The following is a 20576-nucleotide window of genomic DNA, read 5'->3' as shown; positions in this document are numbered from 1 at the left end:
TTAGTCACATAGCTAATATTCTCTTGTGCAAGTAAAGTCTGCACCAATGTTCTTTTGGAAATTTTCTTCAAGGAAATAAGACACAGTCCTCTTAGCATTACTTTTCTTTCATTAAGTATTGTGCAAAAACTGTCTTGTTGTTTGTTTTTTTTTTTTCTTTTTAGTGTCACATATGCAGGTTTATCTTTGTATGAAAGTTGACAGTTATTGTCAGCTCCTATGAAACTGCTACATGAGATCTTTGTCAGCTAACTAGGCAACACTGCTTTGTGCCAAAGTTCATCTTTATTTTTGTAAGAACATATGCAATTGTACATCCAGAGCCACACTTTAATTTTTAACCCTTTTCAGTTGGAAAGAATTTTGAATAAAATTATTTGTTGCTGTGAACTTCCTAAATTCTGTTGACATCTCTATAACTTTCAAAGTATTGATCTGGACTGATAGTGATATAGACAGAACCATATGTAATCTGGTATACAAAAATATAAAAAGCTATATGAAAAGTGGCATTTAAAAGAGAAAAGGCCAGAAAAAGCCTTCATTTAAGTACAAATTGTTCATGAGGTAGTTGTTGAAAGTCTTGTCTGTAACTACGTATGTTCTTCCCTCTCTTCAGACAGTTCAGGAGAATCTGTCAACATGAATGCTGCTGACAACGGGGTTAGTGGTCTCTGTGCAATATGTGGAGACCGAGCAACTGGAAAACATTATGGTGCTTCCAGCTGTGATGGATGCAAGGGATTCTTTAGACGCAGTATACGGAAAAATCACGTCTATACATGCAGGTATTTCCAAAGTTTGTCTAGAGGCACTAAATTAATGAATGCAAGCGAAAATTACATCCAGATTTTTCAGACTTTTCAGAACTATGTGATGATGAGCATGTGGTTCATGGTATATTCTTATGATTGGAAAAAATTGTCTTTAATTCAAGACTACTTGATATTGCACATTCCAGATACTATATTCCAGATATCTGTTGATATTGTTGATGTCATTACATCACTGAAGACCTATCTTCCTCTTTTATTAATGACTGAAAAGGTGATGCTCCTGAAAAACAAACAAACAAACCCACAAAAACAAACAAACAAAACCCCAAACAAACAAAAAAACCCAAGAAAACGAAACAAGGAAAAATTCTCATATTTTCAGTGGCAATGTGAAACATATAATTCTTGTTTTCTAATTTTTTTTTTTTTTTCTTATGAAGGCAGTTTCTGGATAGAAAGTCTGAGATTTATGAGTCTTGTTTTAAGGGCTATGCAGGCACATCTGCACATCTTCCCACTTTGGCTGACACACTGCTCTTTCGAAAGACCATTTTGCCTCCTGTCAGTCTGAATGGCAATGTGCTAATTTCCAGATGTCTTGCTGCCCAAATTATCACACTGCATGTCTGTGCACCATATTTGACAAATTGCTCTGTGCAGGCACAAGTGCGTAAAATGTCAGTTTTAAGCTGTGCACAGAATATGTGGAAAGCTCTGTGAGTTTAGACAAATCACTAAAGAAGAAAACTTTTTTTAAAGAATGGTTTATTACTGGAAATGTTGTTTGCTACACTCTTCTGTGGTTGCTTAATCCTCTTATAAGGAAATCTCTCCCTCATAAAAATACCACAGTGATATAGCATAGACATACCCCTAAAGTGGTGTGACAAGGGCTGACATAAGTGAATTCAAAAAGAGCTCTGCAAAACATAGATCTGTTTCTCCAACAAACACACAGCAAAAAGGCAGAAGCAAACAGGGAGGGAGGGGATGGCTCATATGCATTCCCCTTAGGCACACCTGTAGGTGTGCATGAGAGCTTGAGTAAGCCTTCTTGCAGTGTCACGCTCTGTGTGTTTCCTCATGTCTTTATGTCATTGTGGTGGTAGAAAATTTTCTTCCCCTTTCCTGTTTAGATTGTCATCTGTAATGATACACAACATGTAGCTTGTTCTTTGGTATCTCCCAGAAGGAGTAAAGTTTGCCACCCAAGGGTATTGGTTTTGCAGCTAAGGACCTCTTCACGACAGTGACACTTGGCTTTTTCCTTGATGGTCCTTCCCTTTTTCTATTTGTTATTTTTCTTATTTCCTCCCTCACTGCCATTTGATGCAGCCAGTTGCTGACATATCTCACAAATACACTGAGATGTAAATAAGGCACGTAACTCCAGAATTTTCCACACTTCCCATTCCAATGGATATATGTGCCTATACACACACATATATTCCTCCAACTCTCAAGACTGATTAACAAAAAATTGAAAAACCCAACAGAAGATTAAAGTCTGTGGCTATAGATATTGTCCTGACAGGCCAGATTAGGTTTTGGGGTTTTTTGTTCGTGTTTCTGCTTTGTTTTGTTTGTCTTTGTTTGTTTTTGTTTTGTTTTTCTGCACAATCAGGGTGATGCTTTATTAATGCTTTATGCGTCTACCTTTTCTTGTCTCTGATAGATTCAACCGGCAATGTGTTGTTGACAAGGATAAAAGGAATCAATGCAGATATTGTCGTTTAAAAAAGTGTTTTCGAGCAGGAATGAAAAAAGAAGGTAATAGAATCATTTATTATTTGATATACAGAGAGAAATAATCTAAATTAGTTTTAAAATGTAATAAAAATTCTACAAAAACTCCAGCATGGAAAGACCAAATGACCACAAGAGCAGAGCAATAGTCAAAGAAAGGCAGTGGGAACATCAGAGGATTTTTGCATTGGGTTGTTGGGACTGCTGCTTCACTGGCAACTATGATGTAGAGGTGAAAGTCTTCCTGATCTGGTTCAAGTAAACACTCAAAAATGGTTATTTCATCACAAACTTTGCCACCTGTTTTATTAGGAGCATGATATATCTGCCTGAAGGCCAGTCTGCAATGTAAAGGTGAACAGTTCTCCTGCACTATAACTAGTGTATAATATTTTTAGTGTATACACAGATTTCTTAAGATAAAGGAAGCTGTTTATTTATACTCTTGTATATCTTTACTATAGTATCACTTTGCTAGTGATTATAGGGTTTTAGTATGAGCTAAAACAGATTTTCTCCTTGCAGCTGGATGGGGATATTCTAAACAGTGTTACACTCTGTATGTATGAAGTAGGTTTGCTAATACTTGTGGATCGCCTTGAACACAGTTTATCCTTTTGGAACTGAAGCCATTAAAATCAATGACGTATATATATTATCAATCTGATGTGAAGAAAAGGGAAGACCCGTGTGTCCACAAAAGCCACAAAAATTTTGCAAAAAGCAGAGCTTCAGAGACTTCTAAAACCTCAAATTAAAGAATAATTTAGCTCAGAAGGGAGATCTGGAAGTTATGGATTCCAGGCCCCCAGTCAGCAAGGCTGACTTCTATGTTCAGTCAGGTTGCCTGGGGCCCTCTCCAGAGAGATTTATACCATCCCTGAGAGGGGAGATCCCGCAACCTCTTTCAGCAACTTCTTCCAGTGCTTTACTGCCCTCAGTGGAAAGAGCTTTTTCCTTATCTATAGTTGGAATGTGTCTTACTGCAATTAGGTTAGTGTCCATTGTCTCTTGTCCTTCAACGTGCATCTGAGAAGAATTTGTCTCCATTATCTGTAAACCCCACCTCCACCTCAGACCTCTCTTTTCCCCCTAAACAAAGATGCCTCCCTCCAATTCACCTTGTGCATTGCATCTCCATAGCCCTCCACTGCACACTGCTCCATTTTCCACCAATTTTCATGTACTGTGGAGCCTAAAACAGAGAAATAATCACTTCCCTCAACTGGCTAATGCAGCCTGGTGCATGTCTAGCTGACACTGCCATGAGGCATGCTGCTGACTCATGTTTGTGAAGATATATTCCACACAAAACTTTTAACATAATTTACGCTGCTCTGCTTCTTCTGGTCCTACCACCTATAAAACTTTCACTTTTCATTGCATCTGAGCCATGTTTATTCAAGACTTCCTAGTGCTAAAATAGTTCAAAATGCTGAACTGTAAATTTCACTAATTGTGTGTTGCTATATTCCTCTCTATACCATCAGAGGATATCTCGTAGCACATACATAGCATGATCTACACAATAGTTTCTCAGCTTGGTTCTAGCAAATTTTCTTCAGGGTGATGGCAAGAAAGGATTCAGCTGGTAAAAGCTATATAAGCTCTCTTTGAGCAAATATTCCCCTTCCTCTTGGAGTTTCTGTATAAGGCAATTTTAGCCTGAATTGACAAAAATACTTTAGCAAGACAGAGAATCCAGTCTAATAATCCAAAATTATGCATACGCAGGAGAAAAATGAAGCATTTCCTTATGATTCTCAAAGTGCTCCACCAATGGCTTTCACTAGTGATTGTCAGAATAGCTTACTATTTTTCTAATACTTAATCAGTGCTGACCTTCTTTTAATTGTCTATATAGCACTTAAGCTGCTGAGATTCAGTTTTTTCTCCATTCTTTTAAAAAGGTTATATTTTTTTTTTCCTGTCTACAGGAACATTTACCACTTTCTGTTTATCACTGCACAACATTTCTTACTGTGACCTTAATAAAAGGCCCATCAGTGAGTGTCCTTGGCAAAAAGTTAGTACACCTCTGGAATAAACTATGTGCATTGTTCAGATAAACCCTGAAAACTAGTCAGTGTATAGAATATTTTATTTTTTTATTGAAGACTTTGGTACTACTCCTAAATTCTGTAATGCAGATTGTTTCCCACAAAACAGCAAACGCATCTTTGGAAATAAAGTTGCTGCTCTTAAAAGATGATGAGATTCCTTGCGCAATAAAAAGATTTTGATCAGCAGAACTTTTTTTTTTTTCTTTTCCCCTTGGCCTAACCTTGGACATGATCTAGGTCTCAGAAAAATCTGATTGATAGTTTTATTTTTCCTTCTTTCAGTTCAAAACTTAGCCTTGTTGCTTCATAAGCCTTGTATGTGCTGATTAAGGATTCTTTATCCAAAGCCCTTTCAACTGCCTTCTTTTGGACCCCATGAGACAAAACTTACTGGTCTGAAACTTTTTCAGTGCCTTTTTTTTTCTAACTTAATTAATGTTCTGTAAACTGCCTAGGAATGCAATGTCACTGACGAGGACCATGCGATTTAAGTTTCAAAATTATCTTACTAGTGGATTTAGTTCATGATTCATTCCTGTTTTGAGTTTCTCAGAGGAGAGCAGGAGTAAGGCTTTCACACTTCCTCTGATTGAGACATTTTGTCAGTGGTGGTGCTGCACCTCTTGACCTGTTCAGCAGTCTGGAGATGTCCATTTCTACTATTATCATAAAGCCTCACTTATTAAACTGGTTAAAATAACAAAATGACAGTATGTGTTCAAGTTCAAAGGAAGAAGAGGTTTTACTGTAACACAGTCACAAAAGTGCTGATTATTCAGCATCTATGATTAGTTACACGTAGCTTTTACAGGCAAACTATATACAGATAAAGACCATAAACATGTATTGTCACCATTCCTCATTACTCACAACTAAAAGCACAAGGTCTTTTTTGAATGTCATACTTTTTGATTACTGTAGTTATCTAGTAAACTTCTGGAATTATATTATGTGGCAATGTCTAGAAGTCAATAAATGAGATTATTCTTTTTCAGCTGTACAAAATGAACGGGACAGGATAAGTACAAGAAGAAACACTTTTGATGGCTGCAACATTCCTTCTATTAGCACATTGTCACAAGCTGAGACACTCTCCCGCCAGGTACTGAGATAAACCACAACCTTTTTTTATGACTTTAAAACTATTTTTTCTAAGGTTAAATATTTACCAGTTTCTTACTGAATATAATTATTGGGATTACTTTATTCTACTTCCAAAATGCACCCAGCTTCCACTTTGCAATGAAAGAAAGAGTAATCTTAAAGCAAAGTCAATAAAAAAAAAATTCTACTTTGTCCAGGACAATATGTTCTAGGCACCTTTCTTAATAAAGCTTTATGGTTCTGACTGCTTTTAAATCAGTTGCTGTCTCAGGGAGCTGGTGGCATCTATCTATTTTTGACGCTGGCTTTCTCATGAAACATTAGCAAAAAAATTGTCCAAAGACATTAGAATCAAAGGGGTGTGGACACTAATTTCCTTACTTTCTTTTGAAAATAATTTTTTTATTATCCTTCAACATAATAAATAAGGCAAACAGAAGTGTTCCAACTGCAGAGTCTATTCACATCTCGCTTTTAAATTTTCTTTGTCTCACCTGAATTTCATTTTCCTCTTTTTTTTTTTTTCTTCCTATCCAATCAATTGCTGAATGGAACAGTCTCCAGTCCTTTTCTGCACCTCAGATAAATCATGGTCATTGATTCTGCATTCTTGCACCTCTACTAACTTACTTAGAATTTAACTGCCACCTTTATGATTTCATGCTGACTGATTTATACATCCCCCAATGTTTCATAATCTCATCCTTTATCAGCATCTCTCTTAGGGTGGAACTGCCTGTATAGAATTGATGCAGGAATTACTGGGTGATAGTCTTTGGCACATATTGCATGTCTGGGCAGACTAGCTGAACATAATGGGCCTTTCTACCTTTCATACCTATACAGCATGAAAAATATGCCTATTTTTACCTCCTTAGTAATTCTTTGAACTTGCTTATTGTGCCTTTTTTTTTTTTTTGTGTTACTCCCTTAATCATTTATGCAATTCAGGAATAAGAGCTGTCCTAAACAGGATCACATCCTCAGCCTCTCCTGTCACAAAGTTCTTTTCAGCCTGTAGATTCCTGGCCTAATCACCCTGAGTATTACACACAAATTTATTCTACATAATTACTTGGTATCTTGTAGTAGGAGAGAATTGCTCCCACTATGACAAGTATATGTGAAGAAACACTCTTGGCCTCAAAGAACAAGAGTCACATTAACATGATAGAAAAGTTCTCTTAAAAGTCTTTGTTTTTCTCTTAATCAAGTGAGTCTGTAAGATGAGCTCAGTTCAGTGGAGGGACTTGGAGGAGGTTGTGGTGTCACAAATCATTAGCTAAGTCCTTCAGCTGTGACATGAGGAAGAAGGTGGGATCCATCCCTTTTAAAATTTTCATGTTAAAATAAAGGAATTATTTTGTCCCTGAAGATCCTTTACAGGGGCAAATTATCCAAGTCTGATATTTCTCCTACGAACCCAGGAGAGGCTTCTTAGGTTGTGTAAATATGAAAAGGACATGCTGGACTATCATAAGAGTAAAGACATGTGTCTCTGATGGCTCTCAGAATGATAGGCATATAGTGTTATATGATCATGTTCATCAAGTTACATGTTGCACCAGGAGAGGTTTCATCTCACTATAAGAAAGAAATTTTTTACAGCAAGAACAATCAACCACTGGAACAACCTTCACAGGGCTGTGGTGGAGTCTCTGTCAATGGAGTTTTTCAAGATGTGATTGGACAGGGTGGTAGGTAACATCATCTAGTCTCTCTTTCTCACAAAAAGTTGGATGAGATGACTTTTCAAGGTCCCCTCCAACCTGGGCTGAACTATGATTCGGTGAAGTCAGCAACTCCCTTGTTGCACCCCAGGAATGAGAGGCGGGTTAAAACAACTGAGAAACAGAAAGTTCTCAGCTCCATATGCTTTTGAAGTGATGCAAGCCTAGGCATTCATAATGAGCTCCATGGGAGTCATCCCGTAAATCCCCAGCAGAGGCTCGGCAACTAATTTCAGCGCAGAGGCTCAGCAAGTAATTTCAGCGCACAGTCTATAGGTTGTCCTGTAAGATACAATTTATAAAGATGCATAGCTTTGATTAAAAGATATAAAAGCAAGGACAATGTAGTAACTTCATAAGTCAGAAGGTCTAATGGTTAAACAATCTGCCTGTTCTTCACCTTCTTGAATTGAGTTGATGCATGGTGGTATCTTTTTCTGGTAGATGAGAGCGCCTCCTGCTATCAGAACTCTCTTCTCTGTGTAGGTATTTTTGAATCATGATCAAGACTCCTCTTACTCTTCTGGAAAAAATGAAATATGTTGAACTTCTTTACTCTCTTTCTGTACTGAAGGTTTTCTGGAGTGAATTGTTCTGTTAACTATCACCTCAATGATATTCAGTATTTCAACTATGTTTTTGTAGAACAGATGCCAGAAATGGACTTGTGATTACAGCAGGGGTTTCACAAATTCTGTGTCTACAAAGAGACAATACCTCTAACTTTTTCTTACATGATAACCTTTCAATTAGGTGTCTGAGGATTTTTCACCTGCTTAGCTGCTGTATTTTCCTGAGAACTAATGTTCAGCTGGTTAACTGCCATTTATACCTAAGATGTTTTCAGTGTTTTAGACTACTGAATTATGTAGGAAGCACTGAGCTTTAGTTCAGAAGTGCAGCTCCTTTTGATGACCTAAGGGTAATAAGGTTTCACCACAGATCTCACTGGGGGATTTAACATTGATCTGGAAGTGAAGGGGATCTGGTAGGAGTCAACCTAAACAGCATCTACCATCCTGAAATTTGTAGCTACACAGTACTGGAAGATTTTTTGGGTGGGAGGAGATAATGAAATTACAGAATTTCCCAAGTATGCTTTTTGTAGTAAAAAGTAAAGTGAAAGTCAGTTTAATAGACCTTTTACAGTGGTGAGGTTTTGCTGTTGTTGTGGTGGTGTCTCTTTTTCTTTTTCTTCTTTTCTTCTTCTTTTTCCTTTTCCCTTTCCTTTCTCTTTTTCTTCTTCTTTTTCTTCTTTTTCCTTTTCCCTTTCCTTTTTCTTTTTCTTTTCCTTTTTTCTTTTTTTCTCTTTTTTCTTTTTCCTGCTTCCTTTTCTTTTTCCTTTCCCTTTTCCTTCTCCTTCTCCTTTTCCTTCTCCTTCTCCTTTTTCCTTTTTTCTTCCTCCCTTTCCCTTTCCCTTTCCCTTTCCCTTTCCCTTTCCCTTTCCCTTTCCCTTTCCCTTTCCCTTTCCCTTTCCCTTACTTTCATCTTTCCTTTTCTTCTTCTTTCTTTCTTTTTTCTTTCCTTCCTTTCTTCCTTTCTTTCTTTCTTTCTTTCCTTCCTTTCTTCCTTTCTTTCTTTCTTTCTTTCTTTCTTTCTTTCTTTCTTTCTTTCTTTCTTTCTTTCTGTCTTTCTGTCTTTCTGTCTTTCTGTCTTTCTGTCTTTCTGTCTTTCTTCCTGTCTTTCTTCCTGTCTTTCGTCTTTCTGTCTTCCCTGGTATAATAGCAACTATAAACTGACCTTTTCTCAGGCTTGGCTTTATCTTATGTTGTCTTTCTCGCCTGGCTTAAGAGCAAGCCTGGTTTTGTTCCTTTACTTGAAAAGTCATTAAGAATTTCAAGATTTGGCTCAGTGATTATGTGAAAGTGCCCCAGCTTCAGGCCCAGAAATATATTGCTGTCTTCTTCTTTCACAGAACACTGTTCACTGCAGGTGGTCTAATGCACACTCATATCCTTTACATTTGCTCTGAAATGTCTCAGGCCTCTGCCTATACTGCTGCTTCATCATTACAAACCATTCTCCTCCAGGCACTAAAGAACCCCCGTTTTACTTTCTAAAGTTAATGATACTTATCTTTTCACTAGAAGAACATGCTACCCCTTTATCTCTCTCTTTCTTTGACCTTAATGTTACTGCATGCTCCTATGAGCTCTTTTTCTCTTTTTTTTGAAATTAAGCAAATATCAATCATTTTAAAGGAAAAGCTTCCCTGCCCTCCCCCCCAAGTAAGGGCTTTAAAATTTAAAAATAGTACTTTGGACTGAGAAGATACTGTATCAAGATAAGAATAGTGTAATTTTTAACATACTACAATACAACTGGTAATAATGATAAATAAAATTGTATCATTTATGTGCAGACTAATGATCCGTACGGTGAAGGAATTTCTCAAGAATATGCATAATTACTACTGCAATTTTTTCTTAAATATGCTGTTAACCAGTGAAAATGCAATTCTATGAAATTTAACGTTGTTAATTTTTTCTCTCACTATGGCCAGATCTCAATCTCCAGTCCTGGTGCTAGCACTGACATAAATGTTAAGAAAATTGCTAGTATTAGTGATGTCTGTGAATCTATGAAGCAACAACTTTTGGTCCTGGTGGAATGGGCTAAATATATTCCAGGCTTCTGTGAATTACCACTGGATGACCAGGTATAAGAGGAGACCAAAGAGAGAACTTTAATTACTGCCCTGTTATTTCTGTGATATTTAAGTGTTATGATAAAACACTCCTTCTTTTTATGACCAAATAGACCTGGAACATATTAAAATTTTTTAAAGTTTTGAAATAGGACCACCACAAAAAAAATAGAGGAAGTTTATAAGGCTCTAGCACATTAAAAAAAAAGAAGCGGCAAACCAGTATGTGTTCCAGTGTTTTGTGCTTTTCTGTATTCTTTTGGAAGCAGAGATACCAGGCTGCATGCAAAAATGAAAAAAATATTATAAAAAAACCCCATGTTTTTTCTAATCTTGCACAGTATTTATAACATGTTAACCTTTCATTATAATATGGTTTAAGACAGCCTGGTTTTTTTCATTTGAAGGAGGTCTTCTGTACCTGCAAAAACAAAAAGCCATTAAAATCTCTAGCAAATGCCATACATACTGTTATCAATCCATAGGAAATAATCTTTCATATAACACAATATACTAAAACTATGTTGTATATAATGAGTGTGGCAGAAAATGCATCAAATCTTGAAAATTTTTAAGGGTTTTTATGACAGAGGTCTGATCTATCATCACATCTCAGAAACAGTGTCTCCACGTTGTGGTAAGCAGTTCTCTCGCCGGTCGTCTGGGCAGGAGATTAATTCATGTCTCAGGATCACTTGATTCCAGTCCGCTAAAATCTGATTCAGCTTCAAAATGACTCTGTGAAGTGTGAGGAGTAATACCTCCTTTTTGTCTCTCCAGTTTCTTAGTCTTTAACAAAATCCTGCAAGGAGGGTTAGATCATCCTTGGGTTTGAGACTGAGCTCATTCCCTTTTATACTCTTCCTCAGGAATATGGAGGTGTTTCAGGCCACAGGAGACCCCCAAAAATAGTAGCTTAATGATGTCTTTGCAGATCCACAGAATATGATATGTATGTACAAGCTCAACATACTGGAATAAGTTAAAAATCTGTTCATGTGAAAGAGTTAGAATTTTAAATGCATTGGTTACACAAGGGAAACAAAAGCAAGCAAAAATATTTCTGTTTTTACTGTTAAGATGGCATGAAAGAAAAGAGAAGGGATCAGACTTCATTAAAAAGTTCCTGTCTGTATTAAAAAAACCTCAGCTTACAAAGATAGGCTGAAAACACCACTGCTGTGCAGCTTGAAGAGTACCTTTTGGGAAATACTCCAGAACCTTAAGTATCTTACAAAAGTATTAACAAAGGTATTGGGAGTTAAAACAAATGACACGTTCGCATCTGTGATAGCCTCTTTGTAAGGGGAATTGTGCATTTAGTCATAAAACAGACCATCTGGTTTTGAACAAATGATTCCTGATCTGGGAATCAGCCTGATTTACAAACCATAGAGCAGGCCAGAGTAGATAAGTTAACTCTACTGAGAATCTGAAAAGTCTTAACAATTAAGTATTCCTAGGTGCTGTGTACCTTCACATACCTCATAAAGTATTGGTTTGGATTTGGGGAAAATAATTACTTGCCAAGAGAGGAGTTCCTTGAGGAAATAGAGGCCAGCACTGAAGGTTCAAGCAGACATTAAAAACAAACAAAAGTAAATAGATGACAAAGAGTAAACTAAATACCACATTTTTAAGTGCCTTCCTGGTATGAATAATTTTTCCTCTTTGTTGGCAGTAGTAGATATTTTAGCATATCTGGCTTTGTTGGGCAAAAAGCTCTTTTAAGTGCCACCTAACTAACACAAGGGAATAGGTACTAGGAAAAAAATTCAAGTATTTATTGAGAAGTATTTTGCAGACCTGCATGTTTAAAAGCTAGACCAAATGCTAGAAGTGACAGAGGACAATTTAATTATAGTGTGCTGTTAATATAGTGCTAAGGTTTTTACATCCACTTTACATTTTACATTAGAATATTAACAGTCTTAAACCTGTACCTATAGTTGAATACACTCATAGTAATATGCAACCTCATTTATTTTGCCTTTATTGGAACTTAGTGCTTTATCTTCTAATGAGTATACTGTTTTCCTCCTGAGGTTGCCCTCCTAAGAGCACATGCTGGGGAACACCTGTTGCTCGGAGCAGCAAAACGATCCATGGCATATAAGGACATTTTACTTTTAGGTAAATATTGGTTTTGTTTTAATTAATAATGATGATGCTACAGTACATTAGCAACCATATAATCACTTAAGTGGGGCAACTGTTCTGGCACAATCAAAGCAATGTATTTTGCGAATGCCAAGTAGCTATTAATGATATAATGTCATGTGCCCTGTTCCAGCAAAAGCAGGTGGACAGTTTTGTGAGTTAATACAGCTAAAGGTTTATTGGATACCAGAAACTGCAACTTAAGGGAAATTCTGGCAGATTGTCTCTTTACGTTAGTGTCCTCTCTGCACTTTTGTCCATAAAAAAACCAGAACAAAACAACAACAAAAAACCCCATATAAAATCTTTGCTTAAGAGAGGAACAGCCATCCTGTGGCAAGCAGACTTGTTTCAGTCTTTGTGAAAACCATTTATCTGGATCTTTCCCAAGAGCCCTTCAGAAATAGTCAGAGAAGACCCTACAGGGTAGAAAATTGGACAGCCTGTTCCCCGCAACCCACTTTCCCGAGTCCTCTCACTACTGCCTTGACAGTCACCACGTGGCCATCCTGTAAACAGCCTGCCTGTTGTCCACTGCCATGTCGGAGGTGGGTGCATTCATGGCACAGCGAGGAGTCACACCCATATAAGCATATTCTTGGTCATTTGAAATGTCTCCTTCACTGGGTTGTATAAAGAGAGCATGGCTTTAGGGAAGGGGACATCATCGCGTGGTGGAAGCATGTCTCCTCTCCATTCACACAAGAGAGAGGCACAGTAATATAATGTGTGCCTGTGTCAATAGTGATGTGATGAGGCATTTGTTAGTGTTGGTTGACACAGTTCTCTGCCCGTCTGAAGTGCACCCTGGCAAAAAGAGTCTCATCAAACATGTGCAGCACTTGGGCTGTTTTGTGAGAAAATGTGTAGGTCTTCTTGGACAGGATTTATGAAGTGAGGCAAGACTATGCAGAATATAGACTCAGACTAGGTTCTTTGCTGGTTGTGTGGTGTGAGGGGGTTTTCTGCTACTTGTTCTCCTTCCTCTTTGGGCCTTCCTTTATGTAGCTCTTTATCAGCTTGAATTTATTTTTTACACATATGGTAACATTAAAGGGACAGGAGGGTTTGTTCTGGAGATATTACTCTAACCATCAATCCTTTCAAATTAAAGACTATAAAAAATTACATTCATAACATAGTTCTTTAGATACAGTTTTACTGGCAAAATTAACAGAAATAAAAAGTAAATATTTATATCATTATTTGGATTAGGAGGTAATAAGGGCAAATAATGAGAAAATAATAAGCAGAAAATTATAGTCAACATCACCAACATCAGCATATATACTGAAAGAAGAAACAGTTTGAGGCTCCAAGGCTTATTTTTGATATTTGGAGATACATATCTGTAGAGCTTATGAGTCATTTTGGTATGGATGTCTTGTGATATAATCATCAGCTTTTATTTCAAAAACTGGTTGATGGCTTCTGGAAGCTCTGTGGCTTTCCCACTTTTCTCAGCACTTAGATCAAATGGTTTCTGGACAGAAGGTAAATTAAGATGATGGAGACTTCCCCAAAATAAAAAATTTAAATTAAAAGAGCAGGGAAAATTCATTCTTCACCGAAAATATTAAGATGTTTCTAAATTTTATAAGGAATAGCAGAAGCATCTGTTAGAAATATTCCTGGTGCCTCCTCTTGAAAAAGGCTTCTTTGTCAATTGATAAATCCTGATCATTCAGCTTCAGATTTATTATTTTAATGGGGAAACATGAAATTTTAAGATCAGTGTATCATTATATTCAGCTGTTATGTAAAGATAAGGGTCTTCTTGCTCCATGCTTCTGCATTCAAACATGGACCTCAGTCTTGTGGACTAATCAGTAGCTGCATGTGTTGGTGTATTTACATGGACAGATTATTTAATGGGTGACAGCTGTACTTCACACATATACTTTACCTGCAAAGAACAGTTTTGTATGATACAAAGAAGAGTTATTACTTTAGAAAAAATTAAACAATTTGATTAGGCAGAATAAAAGATGTTGTTGAATATGGACTACATCTAGTATGTTACATTGAAGTCTTTATATAAATCCATATGTTGGTATTCTTTCTCTCCAAGGCAACAATTACATAATCCATCGCAACAGCACTGAAGTAGAGATCAGCCGAGTGGCAAATCGGATTCTAGATGAACTAGTTCGACCCTTCCAGGAAATTCAAATAGATGACAATGAGTATGCTTGCTTGAAAGCAATTGTGTTTTTTGATCCAGGTACCTTTTTGAAAATCTCTCTCAGAATTATTGTGCATGTTATTATACCGAAAGTAATTTTTGTTGATGTTGCACCTGCTCATGTTATCTAGCTGGACGGAAAAGAATAAAATGAAAAAAAGTAAGGTGCTCCTCCCAAATCCTAATCTGCCTTGACTTTTAGTTTTTTCATTTTTTAAGATGCAAAGGGTCTGAGTAATCCAATGAAGATTAAGAACATGCGGTTCCAAGTCCAAATCAGTTTAGAGGATTATATTAATGACCGTCAGTATGACTCCCGAGGAAGATTTGGAGAACTTCTGCTTCTACTGCCTACACTCCAGAGCATCACTTGGCAAATGATTGAGCAAATACAATTGGTTAAATTGTTTGGAATTGTTAAAATTGACAGTTTGCTTCAGGAAATGTTACTGGGAGGTAAGCTAACAACTTTTTAAATTTACCATGTTGTATTATGTCAACTTTAGCATACTGGGATGTTGAGACAATCATGACATAAGCAAGCACTTTGACCGCTGCTTTGCTGGCTGAGTTTTGAGTCATATGATTGTTAGCTAAAGCCTTCTTGTCTTGGCCGCTCATTTAGTCACAGTCTTACAACCTCAGATTGTGCTGTGTACTTCTCAGTCATTGCTGGATATCTAGTCATATGACTCTCCAGGCAGATGGAAGAATTCTTACAAATATTTAATGAAATCCACTCTTAATGCAGTCAAACCAGTGAAAATAAACACAGTACTTAATATGGTTGAAGTCTAGTTAAATTGTTTAATGAATACCCAGAGACAATTTTTCAAATTGCCAATCAAAATATTTGTTCTTTGGAAATGTAATTATTGCAATATAACTCACTGGCAACAACATGCTCTTTAAAATTGATATGTGCTCGTGTTCTTTTTGCAGGTACTTCTAATGATGCCAGTCATCTGCATCATCCAGTACATCCTCACTTAGCCCAAGATCCATTAACTGGCCAAACTATCCTCATAAGTTCAATGTCTGCTCCTGTACATACAGAACAGATTTGTAAGTAATTACAAGTTAACCTTCTGTCATAAAATTTCAGTGTTAAAGTTAAAAATATTAATTAGAATGGTGGCCTGTCAGTGGTCATAGAGTTATTTCATCATAATTCTTAAATGAAAATAATTGTGCACTAAAAAATTATGTATATAAATAATCTTAAGTAAGCGACTTTGACCTGAATTTAATCTGATTTTTAAAATTCAGCACTATTCTGATATATCATTGGTTTCACATGCATGATTTTTAAAAAATTAAAAAATCTGATAAATAATATTTACCTAGCACGCCAAATGTAACAGAACTTCCTTTTGGGACAGTAGTAGGTATATATGTATGCAGAATAGGTTGGAATATAAAAATATGTAATTCTTTCTATATTCTTTTTCAGCAACTCCAGAAACCCCACTACCTTCCCCTCCCCAAGGCTCTGGGCAAGAATACAAAACACTTACAAATCAGGCTTCAGTAATTGCACAACAATCTATTTTGAAACAAAAACCATTGTGATAATGTTTGTCTATTTTGCCCTTCCTTCCTTCCTTCCTTCCTTCCTTTCCTTCCTTCCTTCCTTCCTTCCTTCCTTCCTTCCTTCCTTCCTTCCTTCCTTCCTTCCTTCCTTCCTTCCTTCCTTCCTTCCTTCCTTCCTTCCTTCCTTCCTTCCTTCCTTCCTTCCTTCCTTCCTTCCTTTTTATGCACTAGATAAACTGGTAGGACACTTGCACATTTAAAATCTCAGGATGATAAAGGAAATTATTTCCACAGCAGCCACTACTGTGGGTGTTTCTTAAAACACCTCATGATTTGGGAAGTGATACTCACTGTTCTGACTGCCATGTACAACTGTAACTGTGGACACTGCAGTCCAACAAATATGTATAGAGGTTGATATTATTTTTAGATCTTTTAACTGCACAGATTAATTTTTTATTTTCTGTTTCAGTTTTTGTCTTAATATTATTGTTCTAGTCGTGTATATATTAATAATTTTTTCATTGTGACAGAACTCGTTAGCGCTTGTTTAGCTGTGAACTGTAGACATTGAAAGTAGGTTAATCAAACAAAAGCCAAGAATCCTTAAATGGTAAAGCAGTAGGCTACCAAACAAACCATATGTATTAAAGGAGAAAATAATGGACAAAAATACCCAATTAATTGTAACAAAACAAAAAAAAAATCTTACTTGAAAGAATCTTCCCTTTCAAGTAAAAATTCAACAAAAGAGTTGAATTCTCCCTGCTTATCTGTTTGTATGAATCGGAAGGCCTGCCACGTGCAGACATGTTTGAGGACTTTCTAAAATCTGCATAGACAGTGATGTCTATATCAGCCAAGTGAACAGTACCAAGGCATGGGTGCAGGCATTTATATGGCAAAATTGTTAGAACAGTGACTGGTATGCTTTTTGGTAAGGACTAACTACTTCGTACTCTCCCTAACAACTGGACAGATTTTGGGAATTAAGCCAGTCTAGGACACGTTTCACTAGGTACTTTGGATATGGTCACCTGTCTATAGGTGCATAGAGAATATAACTAGGAATATGCCACTTGACCTCAGGGCTGGAGTATAGACTTTTTACTGTTTGATTTACTAGTGTAAATATAGCCATTGAGTTTACTTGCCTAACTGGCTAGTGAATCCATGTTTCAGCAATCACTGTAAACTTAACTTATAGAGTATTTGTAGTTATGTAGTAGCTCTGTGTCTGGAGAGGTATGGCTTACTGACTCAAGCAGCAGATGTGCCTAAGTTCAGCTCCAGATGTTCCTGGTTTGAGCCATGGTATTTCAAACCGGAAAAGTACCAGCACACCAAATGCTCATTCTCTGGATTTTTAAGAGTTTTTCAGAAGCTTGGGATGAATTGACTTACTGTGACGAGCCCCCTTCTCCTTCTCTTCTTCCTCCCCTGCTGGTCTTGGGGGAGCCAACACTGACTAAGTTTTGTGTCTGGAGTCTATAAATACCTGTCTGGATTTGGACCCTCTGTGGATTTGCACAAAGGGGACCTTGTGACACATGCTCACTTGGGCATATGCTCACTCAGTAACAATTTGTGAACATGATCTATTGTGATGTATAAAGTGACCTGCTGTTCATACAATACTGATGTCATAAGAAAATCACCTCTTTGCACATTTTATCTTAGACAGCAATGATTTTTTTAGTACTTTAAGGTAGACTTTCTTCCCAGAAGTAATGTAAGAGAGAAACAGAGAAAAAAAGAGAGAATAAAGTACTGCGGTTTGCCAAACTATTGCAAAGAGAAAACATAGTGGAGTCAGAAATTCTGCAAGGTGCATTAATCGCAGCATCCAAAGATGGTGTAGTTAAACCTCTGGCTTTTAAAAATTACTCAAACCAACTATTATGATCCTTCAGATAGATTTTTTGCAGGCAGGAAATGTAACACCGTAAATGCTGAACTGACCTGAACATTCAAAAGACTTTAATGAGAATACACTTACCACCAAATAGCTGCTGTATTTCTTTATGTTATTTTAAAGTAGTTGCTTTTGTAAAGTCTGCATATCGTAGCTCTTAATGTTTGCCTTTTGCTCTGTAGAGTGTCTTTCTTTTTGTTGGTTACTGTTTATTTTTTAGCAATGCATTGCTCTTTTTATAAGTTCCTTTTAGTATGGGTTTTTATGACAGAATAAAGTACCAAAGTTTTACCATTAACTTTAGGGGGATCCAGACTGTGCTGCTTTTACAGGTTGGCCACCAATCCTTTTAGAGGAAATGTAAAGGTAAAGCATGCATGAGAGATACTGAGTAGCCAAAAGTTGACTGATGGGAGTCACTTTTGTGTACTAGTCATAGAGAGAATGTTTGGCTGAAGATGGATCTCCATGACTTTACTGGGTCAGATTAATTAAGTCAGTCACATAAACATGGCAGTATTGGTCTAACTAAAAACATATAACTGGAAATAAAAAGTTGTCCCCAACCTTGCCTTATATAAGCAATGTGCATAATAGCTGAACGGGTTTAGTTTTCACACGGTACTTTAGATATCAAGTGTACAATAAAAAGTTTTAACACACTGCCAAAATGTACTGGATGAAAAATATACTTTAGTATTTTATCTGACAAAAAGTTCTTATCTATTTTGTATGATATATTGCAGTTTTGAATAAGAAGAACACCACTGTAATTTATTGGGAAAAGCTGATTTATTTTATAAATGTAACATTATTTTTGTAAACTTAATTATGAAAAAATCAGAAATGATTAGCTTTGTTAAATATTAAATTATAATGAGATGTAACTTTGTATGTTTGAACTCTGATACCAAGTTTTTGTGTTGAGCATTTGGAATTGAAATGGTTGCTGGAAATATTTCAAATGGACTGTTTTTCATCAAAGCTCAATAAAGAAAAATGAATGATCCTAATAACACATTTGCCTTTTGCTAATTCTGTGACTATTTACATAAACAATGACAATGCTTTATATTGCTTATGATATAAGTAAATATAAAACTGAAAAAAACTTTAATCTCTACAGTCTTCACAACATCACTGTGGCTGAGATTGGAAGGGAGCCCTAGAGGTCATCTTGTCCAACCCCTCTGCTCAAGCAGGATATTGAAATCATATGAAAGAATATGATGGCAACATTTTCGTTGATTCTACTGTAACATGGCAAAGTATTACACAGCTATGGTTTTCAATTTTAATTCTGACTCAGAAAAGAATTGAAGCACATGGTTAATTCCAGCTGTGTTTAAAATGAAGCATATGTTCTACAGCCTTTTTTTTTTTTTTTCTGGACAGGAATAACTTAACAAATCACTCCCTTTCATTGCTCCAGTGTATTCTTATTTAGGGCACTTCAGCTGCAACTAAGCCATTATTTGTTTTGTAAATAAAGACTTCGTAAACTTTAGAAAGATTCCTTAAGATGTATTTTTTTTTAAATAACCATTATCTGCTTAGCATTGGAAAGTGTGTTCAGTGGTATGTCTCCTTTGAGTAGATTTTGAATAGAACTGGGGGTTTTTTTGTGTTTTGGTTTTTTTGGGTTTTTTGGGTTTTTTTAATTATTTTTTTTATTGAGAGGGTGATAGTAGCACAATGAATTGGGCAGCTTGCTTTTGGTCACATGTGCTCCACCTTCAAGTGCAGAGCTGCAAGCCAAAGCTGTGGTGGGAGGTGGAAGAGGCTTCACTTCTGAGCCCTGGAGATCTTTAGGTCCCTTTGGGAAGCTGTGTCTGTGGCTGATTACTCTAGGTGAAGGATTTTTCTGCCCTTTATTTGTAAATGCTGACTTGGGTGAAGGAACGTAATGATTTCAGGGAATAGGCGAGGTTTTTTTTTCAGCCTACAATGAAGAAAACATGGAAAACCCCCTACATTTTCAAAGACATGTAGCGCTGACAAATTCTTCTTTAAGGATTTCTGTAAATCAAGTTTACAAACAGCTCCATAAGGTGAATCAGGGCTGTATATTTTACAGAGAGATGGATATATTAGCTTTCAGTTCCAAACATTGTACACAATTCCTCCCAACTAAGGAATTCTGAACTTGAGTGAAGGTATTTATTGAATTCCAGGAACCTTCTGTGACAGAAAATTTAACATTCTCAGAATATAAGAACAAAAACTGTTACAGGTCTTGGTTGATATTTGTGTTCTTGGTAGTTCTGTTTTCACCGGAAGGATGTCTGTCAGTCTGTGACTGAATAAAATTTTTTATGTATTTCCAACACACTATTTCTAGTTCTGCACCTCCAATATTTGTGTTACTATGTTAAAATATATAGAAGGAATATAATTAGCTCCACATTTTTCCTGAAAGTCTTTAATAAATCATCTGTATGGGTTTGCAAATGTCTAATTTTTTCATATTGTCCCTGATGTAGAGCGATTAACTCTCCCTTTATTTTCCGTAGGAAAAAAAAAATAGAATTAAAAAATAAATATTTACTCCAAACTTTAAAGTCATTGCACTAACAGGTTTATTTCTCTTCTGCCAATTTTGTAATATAAAAAGAAAGGGAACATAGTTGTCATCAAGGCTGACATTGATCATTACTTCCTTCTGATTCTTTGTTTTCTTGTGGTAAATCCAAATATTTTCATTAATTGGAAAGTTT

The 20576-nt window shown here is 36.4% G+C and overlaps 1 protein-coding gene across 2 annotated transcripts in view; it reads left to right on the top strand.

Moving 5' to 3' along the window:
• HNF4G (hepatocyte nuclear factor 4 gamma) overlaps positions 1-18875 on the top strand; it is a 62157-nt gene extending 43282 nt beyond the window's left edge. For both annotated transcript variants that reach the window (XM_065831396.2, XM_065831394.2), the window contains exons 2-10: positions 620-788; positions 2452-2546; positions 5581-5687; positions 9923-10078; positions 12112-12199; positions 14298-14450; positions 14631-14867; positions 15354-15476; positions 15865-18875. In XM_065831396.2, the coding sequence (XP_065687468.1) occupies positions 643-788; positions 2452-2546; positions 5581-5687; positions 9923-10078; positions 12112-12199; positions 14298-14450; positions 14631-14867; positions 15354-15476; positions 15865-15983 (1224 nt within the window). In that variant the 5' untranslated portion in view covers positions 620-642 and the 3' untranslated portion in view covers positions 15984-18875. The remainder of the gene's footprint in view (positions 1-619; positions 789-2451; positions 2547-5580; positions 5688-9922; positions 10079-12111; positions 12200-14297; positions 14451-14630; positions 14868-15353; positions 15477-15864) is intronic.
• The last annotated feature ends 1701 nt before the right edge of the window (positions 18876-20576 follow it).

Source organism: Patagioenas fasciata, chromosome 2 (assembly GCF_037038585.1).
Source record: "Patagioenas fasciata isolate bPatFas1 chromosome 2, bPatFas1.hap1, whole genome shotgun sequence".
Classification (NCBI taxonomy): Eukaryota; Metazoa; Chordata; class Aves; order Columbiformes; family Columbidae; genus Patagioenas; species Patagioenas fasciata.
This window is presented reverse-complemented; position numbering and strand designations above follow the sequence as displayed.